Raw genomic sequence first — 20,744 nt, 5'->3', positions numbered from 1 at the left:
AACAAAGTAACCATACACAAAAACAATGACAAATAAATAAGATCATATGAAAATCCCAATTGCTGGGTGACATGGATTCTGTATTCAACTTTGCCAAAAAGCTCCAAAGACCTGGTAAAAGCTACTTAACTAACTGCAAACTTGAAAAGCTTGAAAAAACACTCAAATTAAGCATGCATGAACATTATTCCGAATTTTAAGAATGTCCAAAACGATTTTTAAAAAAATGAATGATCTTAGAAACTTATTTGATCCCAACCATAGAAAGACACAGAACTCCCATAAAAAGCAGGCCAGAGTGAAGCAAGGCGATGTCTAGCCTCAGCAGACAGATTGCGAAAAGACCGCAATCAAGCGGAACAGACCGTTTAAAAAAGTATAATTAAGTACTTCTTGTTGACCTTTATAAAGGTCAAAATCTGAGTTATTGCTATCCAAATTCATGGCACTTAACCTTCTCTAAATATTATGCTCTTTAAAACTTCACCTCCTTTCATTCCTATGATAGTTCCTCGAAGACCAACAGGAACAGAGAAGTCCTCCCTCACATTCACAACACGATCAAATAAAAGGTACTCTGCATCTTTGTCTGGGACTATACCATGTTGTTGCTCCAGGGGCTGTGTAGGGAAATAAAAACTTAGAAAGAAAAAAAGATCTTGAAAGTACTCACGTGTTTAAAATTCAGTTTAACTGATAAAAGGAAAAGCAGTTTCAGCACATTTTATTTATGAATGTATTGAAGTTCCAGATCTCCAAAAGTCTAATCAGACTCCGACTTAGTCCTAAGGTCCACGTGCTCATAAATATCTGTACTTTGTCATTGTCTAGTTTCTAAAACATCCACCATCTTATTAATCTATTGTAGGTGTAGTAATCTTGCAATATGTGTACGGGCCTCTTCCCATTATCCCCTCACTTTCAGTAGGTTGCTACCCATGCAGAGAATCAGTGTTTTTTACCTCCCCACAAAAAGAAAACAATAAAACTTCAAATCAATTACATGTTGCAGAGCTCTTGTTTGGTGACACTGTGTAGATTGGATTAAACCCACCTCTAAAGATCCTAACACAGAATTGGATGAAATGGTACCAAATTTCTCAACTTATCTACAGCAAGCCAAGCTCTGAATGAGGAAGAAAAATGACTTTGGGGATACAAAAATAAAGGTGAAGAGGGAAAGAGTGGATGAAGAGGGGCTTAGGGTATTCTGCTTTTTGTTTCTATTTCCTGTTATATAGCTGTTCTTTCTAAGAGAGCAGAATACAATTCAAAGGCCACTGAAGTTCTCACAAAGCAGTACAAGCAAATAATCCATAAAACAGACCCTCTGAATTTTGTGTTCTTAATTCCACCCAGGGCCTTTCCAAATTTGGGATGATTGAGGTCAGCTGGAATGAAATATTAGTGAGTTTGGTTGTACCATCCTTGCTTAATGGCACTAGACTTCTTAATGGGTTGTCAATAAGATCCTCTGAAATGTTAACCGTTCCTCATTCCACAGATCTTACCTAACCTGCTGAATGTTTCCAGCACTTCCCTTTTTTTTTGGTACAACTCTGTTTCTCTTAATTTAGGAGAAACACCAAGCTACAAATTTGCACTTAAGCTAGTTTACAACGCAACCAGGAAAATGGGAAATTTGTTGCGGAAAATGCAACTTGGAGTAAATGATCAAGTAGAGTGCAAGAAAATAATGTTTATATTTATTCTTGGCTTCAGACAGATATTCCATCTTTCAGATGATTAGCAAAATTTTAGTGAACGAGGGGATGATTTCCTTTGTTCTGTACAACTGCTACAGATATTCATGCAAATTAAGCACAGTACTTACTGGAGCAGACAAAAAAAAAATCGCTCCCCAATTAGCAAAGTAAACAAATAACAGTCTAATCTGGATTTTGATTTCAAGACCCTAAACTCTCCAGTGGTACAATTATGAAGCTGGTGCTAAATTTCATATTAAATGGAAAATATTACATCGATGAAATGGTCTCATTGAACTTACCCTGTACAACAGATGTGGTTTCACAGTCACTCTTACTTTCTTGTTACTTCTTCTTTGCTAAGAGGAATAATGATACTGATGTTAAACTTAACACTTCCAGCAAATGTTTCAATTAAAGTATTAACTATGGACAATGCTTTATCTTCAAAATTTACAGGTGTTAAATGAAATCAAATAATCAAAAAGAAATTGAAATATTGCCTTTTGTTGCAAAATTGGAAGAGATGATCAAATATTCATTTGATATAGGATTTTAGAGAATAATTACATTTAAAAGATGCAGCAGTGAGCCAAAACACTGGCACACCAATGAAGAAACAGCAAAAAAGTTTTCCCCAGGAAGTAACCTGCAACAAGCCTATGAATGCAGCAATGTCATCTGCAACATTTACTACGTGGTCTATGCATCAAAGTACTTGCCTTGAGAGTACTAGAAGCAGACTGAAGTGATAATAATCTTCCTGCCTCCACTCTGACCAGTGATTAGCAGAAGAATCTTCATTTGTCGGAGTATCTGTCCTTATCTATTCAGTCTCATTAATCCTCTTCCCCTTACTGCACCATTTCCAATGTTCCTTTGGTTCCCACATTTTCAGATTCTGCTCTAACTCCATCGACAAGTTTACAGATGATACCACTGCATCTCAAATAACTATGAGTCGGATTACAGGAAGGAGACAGCAAACTTGAGCAACATGGCATCATGACAACAACCTTCCCCTCAATGTCAACAAAACAAAAGAATTGGTCCTTGACTTCAGAATGTGCACATGCTCCTGTCTACATCAACGGGGTTGACAGGTTCCAGTTCCTAGATCCGAACATCACCAATGGACTGTCTCGTCAAACCACGTTGATGTAACCAACACCTCTCCTTCTTCAAGAGGCTAAAGAAATTCAGCATGTCTCCCCTTACTCTAAACAATTTTTGTTGACGCAGCACAGAAACCATTCTGTCTGAATGCATAATGGCTCAATATGGCAACTGCTCTGATTGTGACCACAAAAAACCACAGAGAGTTGTGGACACAGCTCAGCACATCACAGGAACCAGCCTGCCCTGATGAATGCTATCTACAATTCCTGCTGCCTCAGCAAAGCAGCCAGTATAACCAAAAACCTGACCAACCATGGACTTTCTCTCCTCACTCACATATCAGGCAGAAAATACAAAAGCTATAGCACTAGGCTGAAGGTCAGCTTCTATCCCACTTGCTAACGGACTCCTAAAATGACCTCTTGTACAATAAGATGGACTCTTTGCCTCACAATCTACCTTTATATGATCTTACATTCTATAGATTACTTGCATCCCCTCTATATATGTTTTTTTTTACAGCTGCATGACCAACTATTCTTCTGAGCAGAAAAATTTTTACACAGCTGGAAAACTGCGTAGCAACAAAGGTTATGTGTACAAGAGCATGTCAGTTACTGCACAGCTGTGCAGCCATGCAGCTTAGAGGGAACAATGCTTGCAATGCACTTTTTTGGTAGCTTTAAGAACATAAGAAATAGGAGCAGGAGTAGGCCATCAGGCCCGTTGAGTCTGCTCTGCCATTCAATAAGATCATGGCTGATTTGGCCATGGACTCATCTCCACCTACCCGCCTTTTCCCCATAACCCTTAATTCCCCTACTATGCAAAAATCTGTTTCAAATATATTTACTGAGGTAGCCTCCACTGCTTCTTTGGGCAGAGAATTCACAGATTCACCACCCTCTGGGAAAAGCAGTTCCTCCTGATCTCCGTCCTAAATCTACACTCCCGAATCTTGAGGGTATGTCCCCTAGTTCTAGTCTCACCTACCAGTGGAAACAACTTTCCTGCCTCTATCTCATCTATCTCTTTCATAATTTTACATTTCTATAAGATCTCCTATCATGCTTCTGAATTCCAGCAAGTACAGTCCTAGGCAACTCAATCTAACCCCCTCATCTCTGGATTCAACCTGGTGAATCTCCTCTGCACTGCCTCCAAAGCCAGTATGTCCTTCTTCAAGTAAGGAGACCAGAACTGCATGCAGTACTCCAGGTGTGGTCTCACCAGTACCCTGTACAGTTGCAGCATAACTTCCCTGTTCTTAAATTCAATCCCTCTAGCAATGAAGGCCAACATCCATTTGTCTTCTTGGCAGCCTGCTGCACCTGCAAACCAACCTTCTGTGATTCATGCACACGCACTCCCAAGTCCCTCTGCACAGCAGCATGCTGAAATTTTTTACCATTTACATAATAATCTGTTCTTTCATTTTTCCTTCCAAAGTGGACGACCTCTGAATTTACTAACATTGTACTCCATCTGCCAGACCCCTGCCCACTCATTTAACCTATCTATATCTCTCTCTGTAGACTCTCCGTATCTTCTACACAATCTGCTTTTCCACTCAATTAAACGTTTAAAGCTTTTACACTTTATTTGGCATTGCTATTGTTTTATCTTATTCTAGCTCAATGCTCTGTGTAATAATTTTACCTCTATAGACAAGTTTTCCCATTGTACCTCCGTACATGTGACAATAATAAACCATTAGCAATACATACAGCCTTCAGTGACATTATTAAAAGCCTTAGGGTTAACTGCCTTCTGAAAGTTCATGACACCCAGTTCAATCTTGCATCTCTTCCTTCCTCAACTCATCAATTATTTTGAAATTGTTAAACAGTTGTTCCAACATCTAATAGTAAGCAAACACAATTTTATATCACACAAATAATGAGAAAAGCAAAGCCACATGCATCACCAACATTGCTCGTTAAACGCCAATGCCACCCCCTCTTCCCTGAGGGTGAACCAGAGTTTCACAATTTTACTATCATGTCTAACCATTGAAATGAGCTACCGATCACGTACTTACAGCAACACTGCCTATTTCTGCTTCTAGAAAAGTTGCCTGAATCTGTGTCTATCTCAACTCACCTGTTCCTGAAACTATCCCCGTGATTTCTAAAGATATCAATTCTCACTTTCCGCCCTTTGCAAACTTCGCCACTCTTATCCTAACTCCATTCATTCATACAGTCAGTCTCCTCTTGAATCCTAAATTAAGTAATTAATCAATTCTAATATTCTCATATCCCTCACTGGTTTCCATCTTTAGCTCTTCCACATTTAGCCTTTTGAGCATGCCAATTGCATCCATTCTGTTAAACATACCTCAATGACTTAGCTTCTAATGTTGCTGAATGTCAGGATTTGTGGGGTCATCATGGTGAAATGCATTATTATGTACCACTGCAAGGAGTGGGGCATGCCATTCAAGATGAAAAATAGCTTTGTAAATGGAAAATACATATTCCATAAAATTTGATGGCATTACAGCAAAAAGATAATCAAGGAATTAATGCAGACAAAGTCAAAGTTATTGCACCTGACAGAAGGGGTGGGAATGGAAACAACAGAAAGACAGAATACTGATTGGATTTTCCCCAATGCCAATGAATGTGCCTCAAGAATACTTAAATGGTGCAAGGCTCATCCACTGGCAGGAGGAAAAAAAATCAAAATTATTCAAGTCTCCTTCTTGATAATATTTACTGACACTGTAGAATGCACACTATAGAATGCAAACTATGATGTGATCGATACAGAGCTCAATAGCCTAGTACAGACTATTGTATATAGCCTAGCCTAATACAGGCATTAAAGAACTGCGACTTAAGATTTATTGTAGAGTTACAGGCAACCAATGACAATATAGAATTTGAATCAAACAGAATCACCAAGAGAAAACTTGATTAAATATGAAAAGAAGGATGGAATTAAGGAATTACAAACTAACAGGTATAGTTTTAAACTAAACTAAAAGGTAGGTTTTTCAAAAGTATATCTGAAAACTAAAACAGGGAAATACCTTGCAGCTTTCTACCTCTTCCTCAATCTTTTCAATAATCGCTGCATCCAATAAGTTCAAGTCACAAGATGCTCTTGACAAACTACTGACAGGATGCGTCTTCAACCAGGCTCCAATTTCCTGGACCTTTTCAGGACTGTTAAAATTTTGAACAGTATTTTTAACACAGCAGCTTAAATAGTATTATGCACAATGCAATAGCATAATTCAACATATTCTTAACTGACTAATTTAGGAAAATATAGTTCACTGAAGATTCATGCTAGGTTAACATGATTTTAGCTCGACAGACAATGCATATTTATATTCAATGAGGGGTGGGAAATTTTTCGTTTACATAAAGGCAGCCTGAAAATCCCCTCTAACAAACTATAGTAAAGAGAGTTTCAACATTTAAGCAAAGGAGTAAAACCTTCAGGTTTTTGAGATAGAAAATGGTGTTACAAGAATAGAATTCTGATTCTAGAACAATTATTAATTTTAAATGAATGATTAATTCTTCAAAGCCCAAGGTTTTTGGGCATAAGAGACAATGGAATTCAGTAACAGAAGAAGTATGATTGACAGAACAGGCTTGAGGGCCAAATGACCAATTCCTATTAGTATTCAGCCATCAATTAATCTATTCAAGTGCTTTGAAAATCATAGGTGAACCAAAACTAAACGCTAATACAGCAACAAATAAGTTAATCTCACCCACTGACATCTTCTCCAGACCAAATATCATCCTCATAGTACAGATCTTCGTGGCTGTTTTTAGCAATGTGGCATATCAGTTCAGGGAATCTAAAAATGAAAATATACATTTACATCTGGTTTAAATAATATTATTTGCCATTATCAGTTTAATTTATTCAAAATATAAGCAGAAAATCAAGTAAAAGAAATAACATCATAGAAATAACTGGAAACTTTTCTTTCTGAAGTTTTGGACCTGACCATTCAGTTAAGAATTATCTATTGCAAATTTATTGCTCAACATTCATTCCTGATTTGTTCAGAATATTTAATCAATTCCATCTGAAGTCTCATCAGAATCTGAGCATCAATAACTAGTTGCAGTAGAACATTCTAAATGTCGAGGATATACTTGTTTAGTAAACAAGTGACAAAATATCTACTTTCATTTTTTTGTTCTTTTATTGTTTCAACAAGAACTGGCAAATAAAAATATATCAATTTGTTCACAACAGAGTTTTACAAACAGGAATGAGATCATGACCAGAAAATCCCCATGTGTGAATTTGATTAAGGGAAAAATAATGACAGGACACTAGAAACCTCCATGCTCTTCTTCCAGTGCCACCATGAGATTTTTCTATTCACCATTTCCTGGAGTGTAAGGTTCGATAAAAGTACTTCAGCACGGTAAATTCATGCATGATATTACGCAGCTGACCCATACCAATGATTTGTTAACTTAATCCTACCAATGTATTTTTAAAAATCTGTCATGGTGGTACAAGTCCATGCTTTGAATCAAATACTCTAGTGTGTGAAGCATTCCAGAACTGAATCAACCTTCAACTTCATATAACGATCTTGAAAAGGACAATTGCACATGGCTGGAAGAGATCAAGTACTCAAAATACCATTTTCAATAGCAAAAATATTTTGCTCTAGATAAGTGGAATTATGCACACAATGGAATAATATTTTACCTCTCTAGATATTCACTCAGAATCTGTTCAACAGCAGAAGAATACAACCACTCATTCCCAACTTTCTTTGTGTAACCTGGCACTTCTTCATTCTTCTTATTAAACTTTAGATTCAGCCCCACATTCATTTTCTGTTCTCCAAGTGGGCTGCCAAAATGAATTTGAGGACAATAAATTAGTCTTTTTTTTTAAACAGAATAATTGCTCCTGATAGTCTCCCTTAAAATTTAATTTGCAATTGGCATTTATAAATCCGGGTAGATTTCTTTCAACTACAATTCTTGGTACAGAAAAACAAAATTCTGCTGTATATTTTTCCAGTATCAATGGCTTTATGCTATTTATGACAGCAGTATTTACCACTAACCATTGATAAAAATGATAACAAATTCAGCACTTCTGCTCATGCAGAGTAAAATACAGAAAACCCTTGCCCTTTCTAATTTGGCTATGCCACTTGCAGTCTTCCACATTGCAGTCAAGGACAAATAGACAAGAATTTCAGCTGCTTTTAAACCACTCTCATTGAGAAACATCTCCTTCAACCCCCTTCCCCCTCCTTACATTGTCACTTGAGGCAAAACAGATACATTGGGTGAAGGAAGTAGCTTAGTAAAGAATTCAGTGCCGTGAAACCAATTTTATGTCCATTCTAATTCCTTTACATTCAAAAGTTAAGGCTTTGGAAATAAAAAAAACATTAAGAATTTCATATAGTTCAGACTTTAATACTCCGACCTTAATATGTTCCTTCCAATATGTAAATGTAGGAAGTTATCAAGTGTCCCTCAGACTAAATATTTTCTGCTCATCCAATTGGTGCAAGCACGAATGAAGCCTTTGGCCTGATTGCTCCAATGTTGATGGAGCTTGGATGAGCACATTAAAACATTAATTATGTTGATCTGTAGTTCAAAGCCAAGGCCTTGGAGATCCGGTAATTTTCTTAAGTTAGCAAATTCAGATTTATTTATCACATGTACATTGAAACATACAGCGAAATGCATAGTTTGCATTCACAACCAACACACCCAAGGATGTACTGGGTTCAGCCTGCATTGCACCTAATCAATTTTTTTCCATGAAATTCGTGACATACTTGGTGTTTAGAAATGCAATTCTCCAATCAGTTTATTTTGGGTAAAATAGGTGCCTAAGATTACTTTCCCCATGAGGCAAAATTATTTATTATTTTTTCTGTAAAGTGAATTGAGACACCTTTGTTGCAACAGAAAAGCACTCAAACAGAAGTAAATAAAGGGATGCTTACTTTTCCTTTGATCCTCTCCCAATAAACAAACTGCCTGTTAACCTTGACACAAGATACCCAGTAACTCCAAGGCGACTGGCCAGGACGTAGCCAGGGTTATATTTTGTAGAGTATTTCTGAAACAATTACATAAAATCAATAACTGCCAAAAAATGTTCACTTCTAAATATTCATTTCCATTATGTGGGTACTTAATCATTTAATTAACTGTTTAATCATTTCCACTGAAGCTCCCTCACCTGCTGAGTTCCTCCAGCATTTTGTGTGTGTTGCTCTGGATTTCCAGCATCTGCAAAATCTCGTGTTCAATTCTATTCTCAACTCCTCAGAAAATAAAACTGGGTACATGCTGCAAGATCTAGCCAACATTAGATCTAGTTTTGTGATTGGAAGCCTTTGAGTGGTGAGCTACCACAGAGATTGATTGATTTATAATTGCATTTACACAGTTGTTCCTGTTATAGTTACTATTCAATAGATTTGTAGAGTATGACCACAGGAAAAATAATCTCAAGGTTGTATGTGGTGAAATATATGTGCTCTAATAAAATTTATTTTGAACAAGGGGCTTATCATACTAGGAGAAGCCTAACTGCTAAAGGGGTATCTTATACGTAGATTTTAAGAAATTATTTCACTCCACAAGACTGTCTGTACTTCTCTCTACCTTGGTAAAGCAGTCAGCATAATCAAAGATCCTACACACACCAGATATTTTCTCTTCTCCCCTCTTCCATCATGCAGAAGATACAACACAGCATGAAAGCATGTACCACCAGGATCAATGACATCTGCTATCCTACTGAAAGAAGACTATTGAACAGTTCCCCAAGTATGACAAAATGGGCTTGACCACACATTCCACTTCATTTTGGCCTTGCACTTTGTCTACCTGTACTACAGTCTATTACCATAACAATTAATTCTGCATTGTGCTATACTTTTCCCTTTGTACTACATCAGTGCTCTGATGTGATGAGGAGCTTGCAGAACAAAAATCTGATAATAAAGTAGCTTATCAATTTCTCTACTATTGTGATATAATGGTTTTGAAGGGGATTATCACAGCAATACTGGATGGAACACTTTACAATACTCAAGATATTCAAACTAACATCAAGTACTCACATGCTGGTTTTGTATAATGCCATCTAAATGAGGTTCACAAGGAACACTGAAAACCACACGGATTCTTCCATCTGTGATAACATCTGAAGAGTCTTGAACCTATTAAGAAAATCCATTTCAGTTTCATTCAGCAATTTTTTGCGCAGGCACACATCTGTCCTGATGTATTTTACTGGATTCCAAAGCAGAAGTGCAGAAAGCAGGCAAAAAAGACAAAACTTGTATTTTCACATCCTAGGAATTAGCAGTTACATTTAACAATGTCCTTATGTACCATCACTGTTAAACATAGGAGGAGTGTGAAGCAAAGAGCCATGTGAAAGATAATCAATTAAATTTGCCTTAGCAGTTTTGGTAGAAGATAATGGATTGTTTGCCAGGAAAACTTCCTCACTCTTCTTTGAATAATGATGCAGATTTTTTTATGTCCACCTGATACATTTAAGTTTGAAATTTAACAGCTTGTTGAGGGAAAAATGCACAACAATGTTGCAGCCTCTCAGAAATGCAATGAAATTTAAGTCCAGGGGATGTGCAAATCTTTAACATTAGACTTTAACATTGGCTTTAACTGTATTAGCTAAGAGTTCTACAGCTTAAACAAAAATGGGGCTGAATACAATTTTTTTTTATATATAAATCAGAGTTCAAAACCAAAATGTCATTTGAATTTGTCAGTAACATACTGTGGAGGTGCTGTGCTGTCAGAGATGCCATTTTTCAGATTAAATACTTACTGCTCCGCCAATTGTTGATGCTGTTTAAACATTTTTTTCTTACTTTCCATCAGATTATGAATACAATTCATGAAGCTTAACCGAGACCTCAGTTACAGTGCTATAATACTGCCAAGGAACATCAAATCCACTTACAATTTTTATTCCATAGAAGTTAGAAGCAAATTTTAGTGCAGTTCAAAGTAAATGTTATTATCCTGTGCATTTAGCATATACAACAGATTGATCTAACATAATTTTTAAAAATTTCTAATAAAATTAATGCATAGTATCTTATTATAAGTGAATGGTGTTCAACAATTTTCACTTTAACCATACTGGATTGGGTGCATAGAGTATAGCCTTAATTTATGCACAATTTCTGTAGATTATTTGTAAATAGGTTGTATCACAGCAGATTATCAGCCTTTTCCTATCTATTAGGTATACCAATGTTCAGATAATGAACAGAAGCACCAATCAAATGTCTGCTCTTCCCAACACTCCTTTTCTGCAACACTACACCATTACTGTAGGTAAGATGAAGGTCTGCCAATTGACCACGAGATTGCACTGATTTTTGTGGCAATTATTTACATTGTTGACCCAAAGAGATAGTAAGGTTACAAACTACATATATTCTAATGAAAGCACTCAAAACAGTTAGTGTTACATCTCATTTCTCATACATGACCAAACTGCAATCACTCTTATCTAAGACACATAATGTTAGATCTCCTGTATCAAAATTAACCAACCTCTCCCATGCAGCCATAGTAAGGAGTTCCCAACATGAAAATGTTAATTCCCAGTGGAAATAGTTCATCCAATGTGCGGAAGCGAGGCAAACTGGAATCAAATGATTTTAGGTCCTGAAAAAGAAGCATCATGGTTGGATTTAATTTCATCATATGGTTTGCACAAAACATCTCTGTGAAAAGGTTCTTTGCTATACTGGAGGAGTTTAGAACCAGAGGGCACAGCTTCAGAAAAGAGGGACAACTATTTAGAACAGAGATGAGGGATTTCTTTACCCAGAAGGTAGTGAATCTGTGGAATTCACGGCCTCCACAGACTGCTGCGGAGGTTGATAGCTTTTGGATTAGCCAGGACATCAAAGGTTACAGGAAGAAGGTAGGAGAATGTGGTTCAGGGGGATAATAAATCAGACAAAGCAACACACACAGAATGCTGAGGGACTCAGCAGGTCAGGCAGCATCTATGGAAAACAGTAGACTCGATGGCTTAATGGCCTAATTCTGCTGTTACGTCTTATGACCTTTATTTTCATCTCTTACCCGAACAGTGGTTTGATGCGCAAATGGGAGTATTTGCTTTGACCATTCCTTCTCCAAGGTAACTTCACCATTACGACCAAATACGTATCGACGACCTGCGAGAAGCTGTGCATATACAAGCACTGACGTTTCATTGATAAGGATTCCTTTCCTTTTGTGGTAACTGAAAAGACATTTTTTAAAAATAAGGAAATCACCAATTTAAAAATCAGCAAAATTGGAAGATAAAATTAGCTTGTTTACGAATAATTTATGTGAGAAACAAAAGCATAATAATCACCCATGATGTTGGAAGATTAATAAAACAAAATACTCATGACACCATGATAAATAATTTCACACTAAGTCTTCAAAGAAACAGCATTAATTACCTTTCCACTCAGTGTATGCTTCAAGCTGCCAGCACAAATGGTGGATGCAGGTTGATTTCAGCACTTAAAAGAAATTTAGATAGGTACAGGTGTCCCCCGCTTTTCAAACGTTTGCTTTACGAAAGACCTACATCAGTTCCCTGTTTTCGCTAACAGAAGCTGTTTTCACTGTCATGAAAAAAGCAATGCGCGATAAAAGGCAGTGCGCGCCCCGAGCAGCCAAGCTCCTCCCCCGGAATTGCATTCTAGCCGGCACTGCTTAAACACATGCCTGTGAGCAGCCGTTAGCAAGATGATTTCTAAGGTATCGGAAAAGCCTATTGCCGATTGCGTCGCCTCTGATCTGGGCCAACATTTACGTGCCCGGTGGCACCTAATCAATTAGCTTGTTTACTTCGGTTTTTTTCTTAAAGATGTGCTGGGTGCGTGCCGGCTACCGCTGCATCCCTGCATGGTTCGTGGCCCGGTATCGCTCGGCGGCCTGGAGGTTGGGGACCACTGCACCACCCAACCTCTGACAACTCAGCCTAACACACCACCATCAGTGTGCTCGCTGTCTTCCTGATTCCAGTAAGTGATACTACACTGTACATACATTATTTCTATTTTATATAGGCTGTGTATTTTTATGTGTTATTTGGTATGATTTGGCAGCTTCATAGCTTAAAGGTTACTGGAGAGAGTGTTTCTGCCCAGAGCGCTTGCGTGAGATTTTCGCTACGGAGAACAGTGCGGCAATGATTGTAGAAAAGTATTTCTACTTTATATAGGCTGTGTATTTATCATATCATTCCTGCTTTTACTGTATGTTACTGTTATTTTAGGTTTTATGTGTTACTCGGCATGATTTGGTAGGTTATTTTTTGGGTCTGCAAACGCTCACAAATTTTTCCCATATAAATAAATGGTAAATGCTTCTTCACTTTACGACATTCCGGCTTACGAACCATTTCATAGGAACGCTCTACCTTTGGATGTCCTGTACTAGCCTACAAAGTACCCAGGACATCTTCAGGGAGCAGTGTCTCAGAAAGGCAGCATCTATTATTAAGGACCTCCGGCACCCAGGGCATGCCTCGTTCTCACTGTTACCATCAGCTAGGAGGTACAGAAGCCTGAAGGTACACTCAGCGATTCAGGAACAGCTTCTTCTCCTCTGCCATCCGATCCCTAAATGGAGATTGAACCTTTGGACACTGCCTCACTTTTTTTTTAAACGTATACAGTATTTTCTGTTTTTGCACTTTTAAAAAATCTATTCAATATACGTATACCATAATTGATTTACTTGTTTATTTATTATTATTTTTATCTTATTTATTTTTTTTCTCTCTGCTTTATTATGTATTGCATTGAACTGCTGCTGCTAAGTTAACAAATCTCACGTCACATGCCAGTGATAATAAATTGATTCTGATACATGGACGGGAGGGGTTTGGAGGGCTATGGTCCAGGTGCAAGTTGATGGGACTAGGTTGATAAATGGTTTGGCAAAGACCTGATGGGCTGAAGGGCCTGTTTCTGTCCCATAGTGTTCTATGACTCTATATGCTTTTCATTAGTTTTCCAAACAAAGTTTAAAATAAATTATTCATCATCTATTAATTCCATATTAAAACTGATATGAAAAACACATTTATCCATAATGAAATACTGTACTGCACATCACTTCTCTCAGATTAGTCTTTCCTATAACTGAAGTAAATTCTGCTTGCTACAGAAAATATTTCTGCAGTAAATATTGGGTACCAAAATAGAGTAGTTAAGTTAAAAGTATCCAGAAGACTGGACTAATAATTCAAAGTTCAAATTCCACCTTTAAATTTGGTTAAAACTGAGAATATAAAGTGAGTATTGATAATGACAGCCCTTGAAATTTTTGACATTGCCATAAAAAGCGCATTTGGATTACTAAAATCTCCTTTACATCAATTCTTCCCCATCAGATCTTTCGGTCTCTGTGTAACTCCTGACCCATGGGAATATAATCAATTCTCAACTGCGATCCGAAACAACCCAGCAAATCAATTACAGATGGACAACGAATTTTTCCTTTACAGACAACAACCTCATCCTATTAGTTTTTTTGTATTTCCAACAAGCCGGTCATATTAACAATTATTTGTCTGTGTGTGGTGGTGTTAGGGATGAGGGGGGTTGAAAATGGTGGTGGGTGGGTATGGGGCTTAATAATAGTAGCGACTCTGCTATAAACTTCTCAGGGGAAGCAAAGTAAACATTTTGCCCTTGTTGTAGAAATGATATTTTTGCTGGGAAACCGTTGTACAGTCTCAACCTCCCAATGTATAATAGCAGCAGCTCATTTTAGAAAGGATGTGCTGAAACTGGAGAGGGTTCGAAGGAAGTTCACAAAAATGATTCTAGGATTGAATGGCTTGTCATATGAAGACAGTTTGATAGCTCTGGACTCTGGGCTTCAACGTAAAGAATCTTCAAGGGGGACACGAGCTGACGTTCGACTCCATTTTGCCATTTAAGTGTCCATTAATCGCCGATTTAAGCATCGAGGAAGATTGAGACATCAAGGTGAATGCATAAGGCAGACAAGAGTTTCAGCACCCAATTGCCTGCCTTTCAATCACTGCTGGAGTAGGAGTTTGTGTGCAGCCTATTGCTGTGGCTCACCGTGGCAGGCAGGTAGGCCTCTCGACCTCTTATAGTGTCCCTTCTTTTCGATGGATATTGTGATATTGGAGGATGGCATCATGGTTTTTTGTTTATGGACTATGGACTTTTTCAGACTTATGGTTCTTATATTGTATTGTTTTTTTAAATCACCCATTCCTTTTCCGTTTTCTTATGCAAGGAGAACGTGTTCAGGGGCTGATGGTTAGTTTTTTGAGTGGGAGAGGGGTTGCTTTTTGGGAGCCAATGTTCCTGTTCCATTTTGTGCAGGAGGAGGGTGGTTTTGGGGGGTTGATGATTGGGATGCCATTCTTTTTTGTACGGGAGGGGGCTGATGATTCTCTCTGAACAACTTTCATGTTCTTTCTTTGTTTCATGGTTATTGGAGAAATACAGATTTCAGAATTGTATATGGATACATGCTTTGCTGATAAATGAACCTTTGAACCTTTATTCATTGGAGTTCCAGAAGAATGAGCGGTGACTTTATTGAAACCAATCAAATGTTGAAAGACCTCAACAGAGCAAATGTGGAGACGATGTTTCTTCTGGTGGTAAACTCTAAAGACCAGAACCTCAGAATAGAGAGGCGTCCTTTTAGAATGGAGTCGGGGAGGAATTTCTTTATTGATAGAGTGGTGAATCTGTGGAATTCTTTGCCACAGACAGCTGTGGAGGCCAAATCTTTACATATATTTCAGGCACAGATTGATAGATTAGGGCACTAAGGGATATCGGGGAGAAGGCAGGAGATTGGAGCTGAGACAAAAATTGGATCAGCCATGATGAAATGGCAGAGCAGACTCAATGGGCAAAATGGCCTAATTCTGCTCCTATAACTTACGGTCTCATAACATTTTTTTGTCATTCATAGAGGGGTGTATTTTACTGTCTATGAACAAATTCATCATTCACAAAAGTTAGAAGAATCTGGAAATGTATAGAAACTTCATACAGAGTTTATAAACAGCTGCAGTACCTGCCAACTCCTGGTGATGGAGACAAAAGACCATGAGAACATTATGTCTTCTTGGAGATCTTGTTACTATGAAATCAATTATGTCTTGCTTCCACTCAAATTTTATGTGATTTGAAATGGTTAATGAGGATAATGCAAGAACAGCAGACCCTTCCAGAAATAAGGGCTGACTAGACAGACGGGTAGGTAGTTTGTGAAGTTATGTGCTCTTTCCATCACTTCCGTAGGATTACACAATGGGCTCCTGGTGCATGGTCTTGAGATTTCTTGAGATTTCCCAAGTACTTCTCTTCTACTTTGAGCAATCATGGGACAGAGGTTTCCGGGACAGAGGTTTCCAGGACATAGTGCTGATACTGCACTTCTTCAATAAAGCTCAGAGCACATCTTCAATCTTTCTTTGTGTCAGCTTGGCCATCTCTTCATGCAATGTTCAGAATGCCAATTACAGGAACCTGGTGTCTGCCCCAGTTCAACATAGATGCCCGAAGACAATGATGGCCTCATTTCTAAGGATGTTGGCCTGAAGCGAACACCGACATTGATTTAATTATCATTCTAGTGAATTTGGAGTATTTTTCAAAGTGTTGCTGGTATTTTTCCAGTACCTCAAGGTGTCTGCTACAGATAGCCCAGTACTCAGCTGCAAAGATCAATCTTGCCTCGTAGTACACTCATCTCGTGCCAGTCCTGAGATCTCAGTCTTCATGTATACTTTTCCTCAATTGACAAAAGGCACAATGTAGGCTGGGGTGAATTTCATTACTGAAGTCTGCATTCACTGTTCAGTGGCTCCTGAGATGTGATCCCTGCTTGCCATGGTTTTGTTGCAAACCTTTAATATGAGAGATCAGGTTGGTAGAGGACACTAGAAAAAGCTCATCTTCTTGTATGCTTTGGTGAGTGAACCAATGATGCCTGGAGCTGAGCAATCATGCATAGACGCAAGGGTCATCCACTTAGTGCAGGTCAACTACTCAGGTTTGGTTTATCTTGGTTCCAGAGTACAACTGGTTATCAACATCAATAGCATCAACAGCTTAAGTTACAAGACGCGCCCGAACATGTGGCTGAGGGAGGGAATTTCAAATTTGTAGCTGAAGGCATGTCTGCTAGTGACTGACTAAATTTGGGGGTGGAGAGAACAGAGCAGTGGGCTCAGCACTCATCGTTGAGCTGCGTCAGTGTTGATTGTCAGCAAGGAAGAGATGTTATTCCTGATCTGCACTGACTGTGGTCAGTGGAAGAAGTCAAGGTGAGGAAGTCAAGTATCTAGTTGCAGAAGATATAGAGGCCAGAGTTTGCAGTTTGTTGATCAGAACTGAGGGTATGATAGTGTTGAACACCGAGCTGAAATCGATAAACAGCAGCTTTACATAAGTACGGCTATTGTCCAGACGACCCAAGGCAGAGTGGAAAGCCAGTGACTGTACATCCATTGCAGACATACTGTGATGATAGGCAAATTGCAGTGGGTCCAGAACTTTGCAGAGACGTGAGCTGACTCTAGTCATGACTAACCTCTCAAAGTACTGATGTGAGTGTCATTGAGGCAGCTCACTCTGCTCGTCTTCGGCACTGGTATGACTGTCACCCTTTCTTAAGCAGGTGGGGACCTCAACTGCAGCAGTGAGAGGTTGAAGATGCCTTTGAACATTTCTGCCAGTTGTTTGGCATAGGTTTTCAGAGCCTACCAGGTATACCATCAGAACCAGATGCCTTGCGAGGGTTCACCCTCTTGAAAGATGTTCTGACACTGGCCTCCAAGACAGAGTCACATAGGCACTTGCACAGATTTAGTCTTATTCTCTCTTTCAAAGCAAGCATAGAAGGCATTGAGCTCATCTTGGAGTGAAGCATCACTGCCATTTCATGCTAGGTTTCACTATGTAGGAAGTAATGGCTTGCAAATGCCACCAGAGCTAATATGAATCTGATTCTATCTCTAACTTCAATCAGAATTGTTTATTTGCTCTTAAGATAGTCATCTGTAGGTCACACCCGGATGTCCAATATAGGTCTGGATCACCAGTCTTGAATGTCACAGATGTAGCCCTCAACAGACTACGAATCTCATGGTCATCTATGACCTTTGATTTCAGCATGGTTAGCTGAAGCAATAGTGATATGTAAATGAGAGCATATAAGCTGTAGCATTATAGATTACTTCCAATGTTCATATCTAGAAGAAACATGAGAATCAATAGGTATTTCAGCAGATGAGTCTGAGCAGGCAAGGCAAGGGCAGATATTATGGATATGGAAATGGGCAGTCTTTATTGTACATGGATATGTCCAGCAATTTGAAGATACTAAAAGATCAAGAGAGTGGGAGATCTGTGACAGGACAATATACATGTTCTGAATAATGATCCTAGGGGAGCCAGATAGATAATCAATAGGTCAACAGATGGCCTCAGTGGGGCGAGAGGTCACTAGGGGTTAACAACTCTCTGATACATAAAAATGGAACAAAGTGCTACCCACCCAGTGGGTAACTGTGGAGAGGCGCTGTAGAAGAATGGTGTAGATCAATCACACTAAAGTCTGCAGACATTTGAAAATGGCTTGGAAGAATGGTCACTTTGATTGGAGGTAATTCAGCATTCTGTCACAGATAGAAACTCAGCGAAGTTGAACCTAGGAAGCTACAACACACTTAAGGACTTAGGCATGGAAAGAGTTTTAGAGATGGGACAGTGGTTTTAAAAAGACAAAAGGGCCAGGGCTTTATTTTAAATAAAACCAATGATATCAAATTGGAAGAGGGGGAGAGAGAAGTTCTAAATGCTTCCAGCATCATTAAATGACCAAATGTGGTCCCAGCATATTATGGATCAAATAGTTTTGTAACTTATCCTGGCCATATAATGTGACTTCAATGACTGTAAATTCTCATATTTTGGAAATTTTCAATACTGTATAACTAAACAACCTAGGAAACCTAAACAACCTGATGAAATAAATTGACACGGGGAAAACATCCATTAAGAGAAAAGGTGAAATTCTACTTCATCTGTGTACATTTTGATTTATTTTGCCACGACAAATCACGTTTTTCAATATTAATATGAAATAAGCAGTTTGCATTGCATATATGTACTTACAATTCGGTTATAGTATTCACTTCTCTAGTCCATGTGTTTTGTTCTGCATCACCAAGGTAAACTACTTTAATGGGTGGTGGAGTTTTCCCTGTATAAAGCTTCTGCGTTCCTGGAGGTTCGTCTATGTAATATCTATCAATCATTGTCAGAAAAGCAGACATGTCACGAATCAATTCACATTCAATTAAGTAAGATCAAAAGAAAACAATTTAAATTTATTCTCCAAATGCTAAGGGAAAGTAATAATAATAACCTAACACATAGCAATCAGTGTAGAAAAAGGTCAGCTTTGAAAGAACAAGCTGCATACCAATATGGATAACAATCAGGTAATGGTGACAGATCAGTTCTCAGACTTATGAAGAAATTTAGATGTCATATGAAGGTTTGACTGTAACTTTACTTCAGTCATCCAAGTTTCAAACATCCACACACAGTGAGATATGAATGGGATGCGTGATTCCCAAAGATCTCTGGATGCCCAGAGAACATTTATCCTCATTCTGAAGTGCCATTACCAAGCAAAAATTCACTGGTGAGTAGATAATGATGAATACAGCAATGAGACAAAGTGGTCGTCAAATGTGCTGCTGCTACAAAGTACCATCTACAAGTACAAGTCAGTTTCACTTGTTCTATATTCAAAGATGGAAATAAACCATAGTAGGGAGCTTTGGTTGATTTTACTGTTATCAAATTGGCCCTGAAAACATTTGTAGATAATAATCACTGTTAGCTTGCAATCTTGAAATATATGGATATCAAATTTAATTTCAATGTTGCATATTCAAAGTATAAAATTGCTTTGAATTATCTTCCTATGAAAAAAATGAAATTAGATCATGTGGTTGCCTTACAAATATTCTGAAAATTAGAACATAATGTTTCAAATAATTTTCTTTATTGTAATCACAAAAAGCATAGAAATCTTAGTCTTTCATTCATAATCTCATTTTACCTTAATAAACAAGATGCAAAACAGAGATCCCAATCTCCTGAAATTCCACAACCCAATGTGAATACTGTCTGCGAATTCTTCTTGAATAAGTGAGAAAACGTGCAAGTACAGAACCCTGCCATTGATTTTAAAAATTGCTCAGCCTGCAAGTTTAATGCTATATCCTAAGCCCAGAGCTAACTTTTGCAATCATTTGAACTAATCTGATCTGCATCACTGTGTAACAAAGCTGTCATAAGTAAACAAGTGTGAATCATAAAAAATGAAGCAGAAAATTCTGGAAACATTTAGCAGGTCAGGCAGCAAAGGTGGAGAGAGAAACAGAGGTAAAATTCAGGTCAATAATCTCTCATCAGCACATAGAAACAATTCAATTTTGCTTTTCACAAATACTGCCTGGTTTGCTGAATGTATTAACATAACATAAACAGCTCACTGGAAGTAGATTTCCACGAGGAAAAATACAGTACATAAAAGGGAATTTAATTCTGCAAACACCAAATCAAAACCCAAACTACAACACTAAGTGCACTGTCTCACACTATTGCTCAAACTTCAACTCAAAACATTTGTTTTTAATTTGGTGCTTACTTTGTTTCTTGATCTGACACTGCAACAACTCGAGCTTCCTCAAGATGGGGCCAATTCAAAAAGATAGACCTTCCCAGCTCCTGATTAGCAACGTCATCCACATTCTGAAAGGGAAACAGGCGACTTCTATATTAATCTTAAATATATGGATTATAAA

At 38.1% G+C, this 20,744-nt stretch overlaps 1 protein-coding gene across 2 annotated transcripts in view; it reads right to left on the bottom strand.

Annotated features, from left to right (window-relative positions):
* Positions 1-20,744, bottom strand: part of xrn1 (5'-3' exoribonuclease 1) — a 111,260-nt gene that overhangs the window by 40,298 nt on the left and 50,218 nt on the right. For both annotated transcript variants that reach the window (XM_072255033.1, XM_072255034.1), the window contains exons 19-29: positions 20,588-20,691; positions 19,039-19,170; positions 11,936-12,098; positions 11,396-11,509; positions 9,922-10,020; positions 8,794-8,909; positions 7,524-7,670; positions 6,559-6,648; positions 5,863-5,998; positions 2,009-2,065; positions 488-620 (exon numbers count right to left, since the gene is read on the bottom strand). In XM_072255033.1, coding sequence (XP_072111134.1) covers positions 488-620; positions 2,009-2,065; positions 5,863-5,998; positions 6,559-6,648; positions 7,524-7,670; positions 8,794-8,909; positions 9,922-10,020; positions 11,396-11,509; positions 11,936-12,098; positions 19,039-19,170; positions 20,588-20,691 — 1,291 coding nt within the window. The remainder of the gene's footprint in view (positions 1-487; positions 621-2,008; positions 2,066-5,862; positions 5,999-6,558; positions 6,649-7,523; positions 7,671-8,793; positions 8,910-9,921; positions 10,021-11,395; positions 11,510-11,935; positions 12,099-19,038; positions 19,171-20,587; positions 20,692-20,744) is intronic.

Source organism: Mobula birostris, chromosome 4 (genome assembly GCF_030028105.1).
Source record: "Mobula birostris isolate sMobBir1 chromosome 4, sMobBir1.hap1, whole genome shotgun sequence".
In the NCBI taxonomy this organism is placed as follows: Eukaryota; Metazoa; Chordata; class Chondrichthyes; order Myliobatiformes; family Myliobatidae; genus Mobula; species Mobula birostris.
The sequence above is the reverse complement of the archived record's forward strand: the minus strand, read 5'-3'. Positions and strand labels throughout refer to the sequence as shown.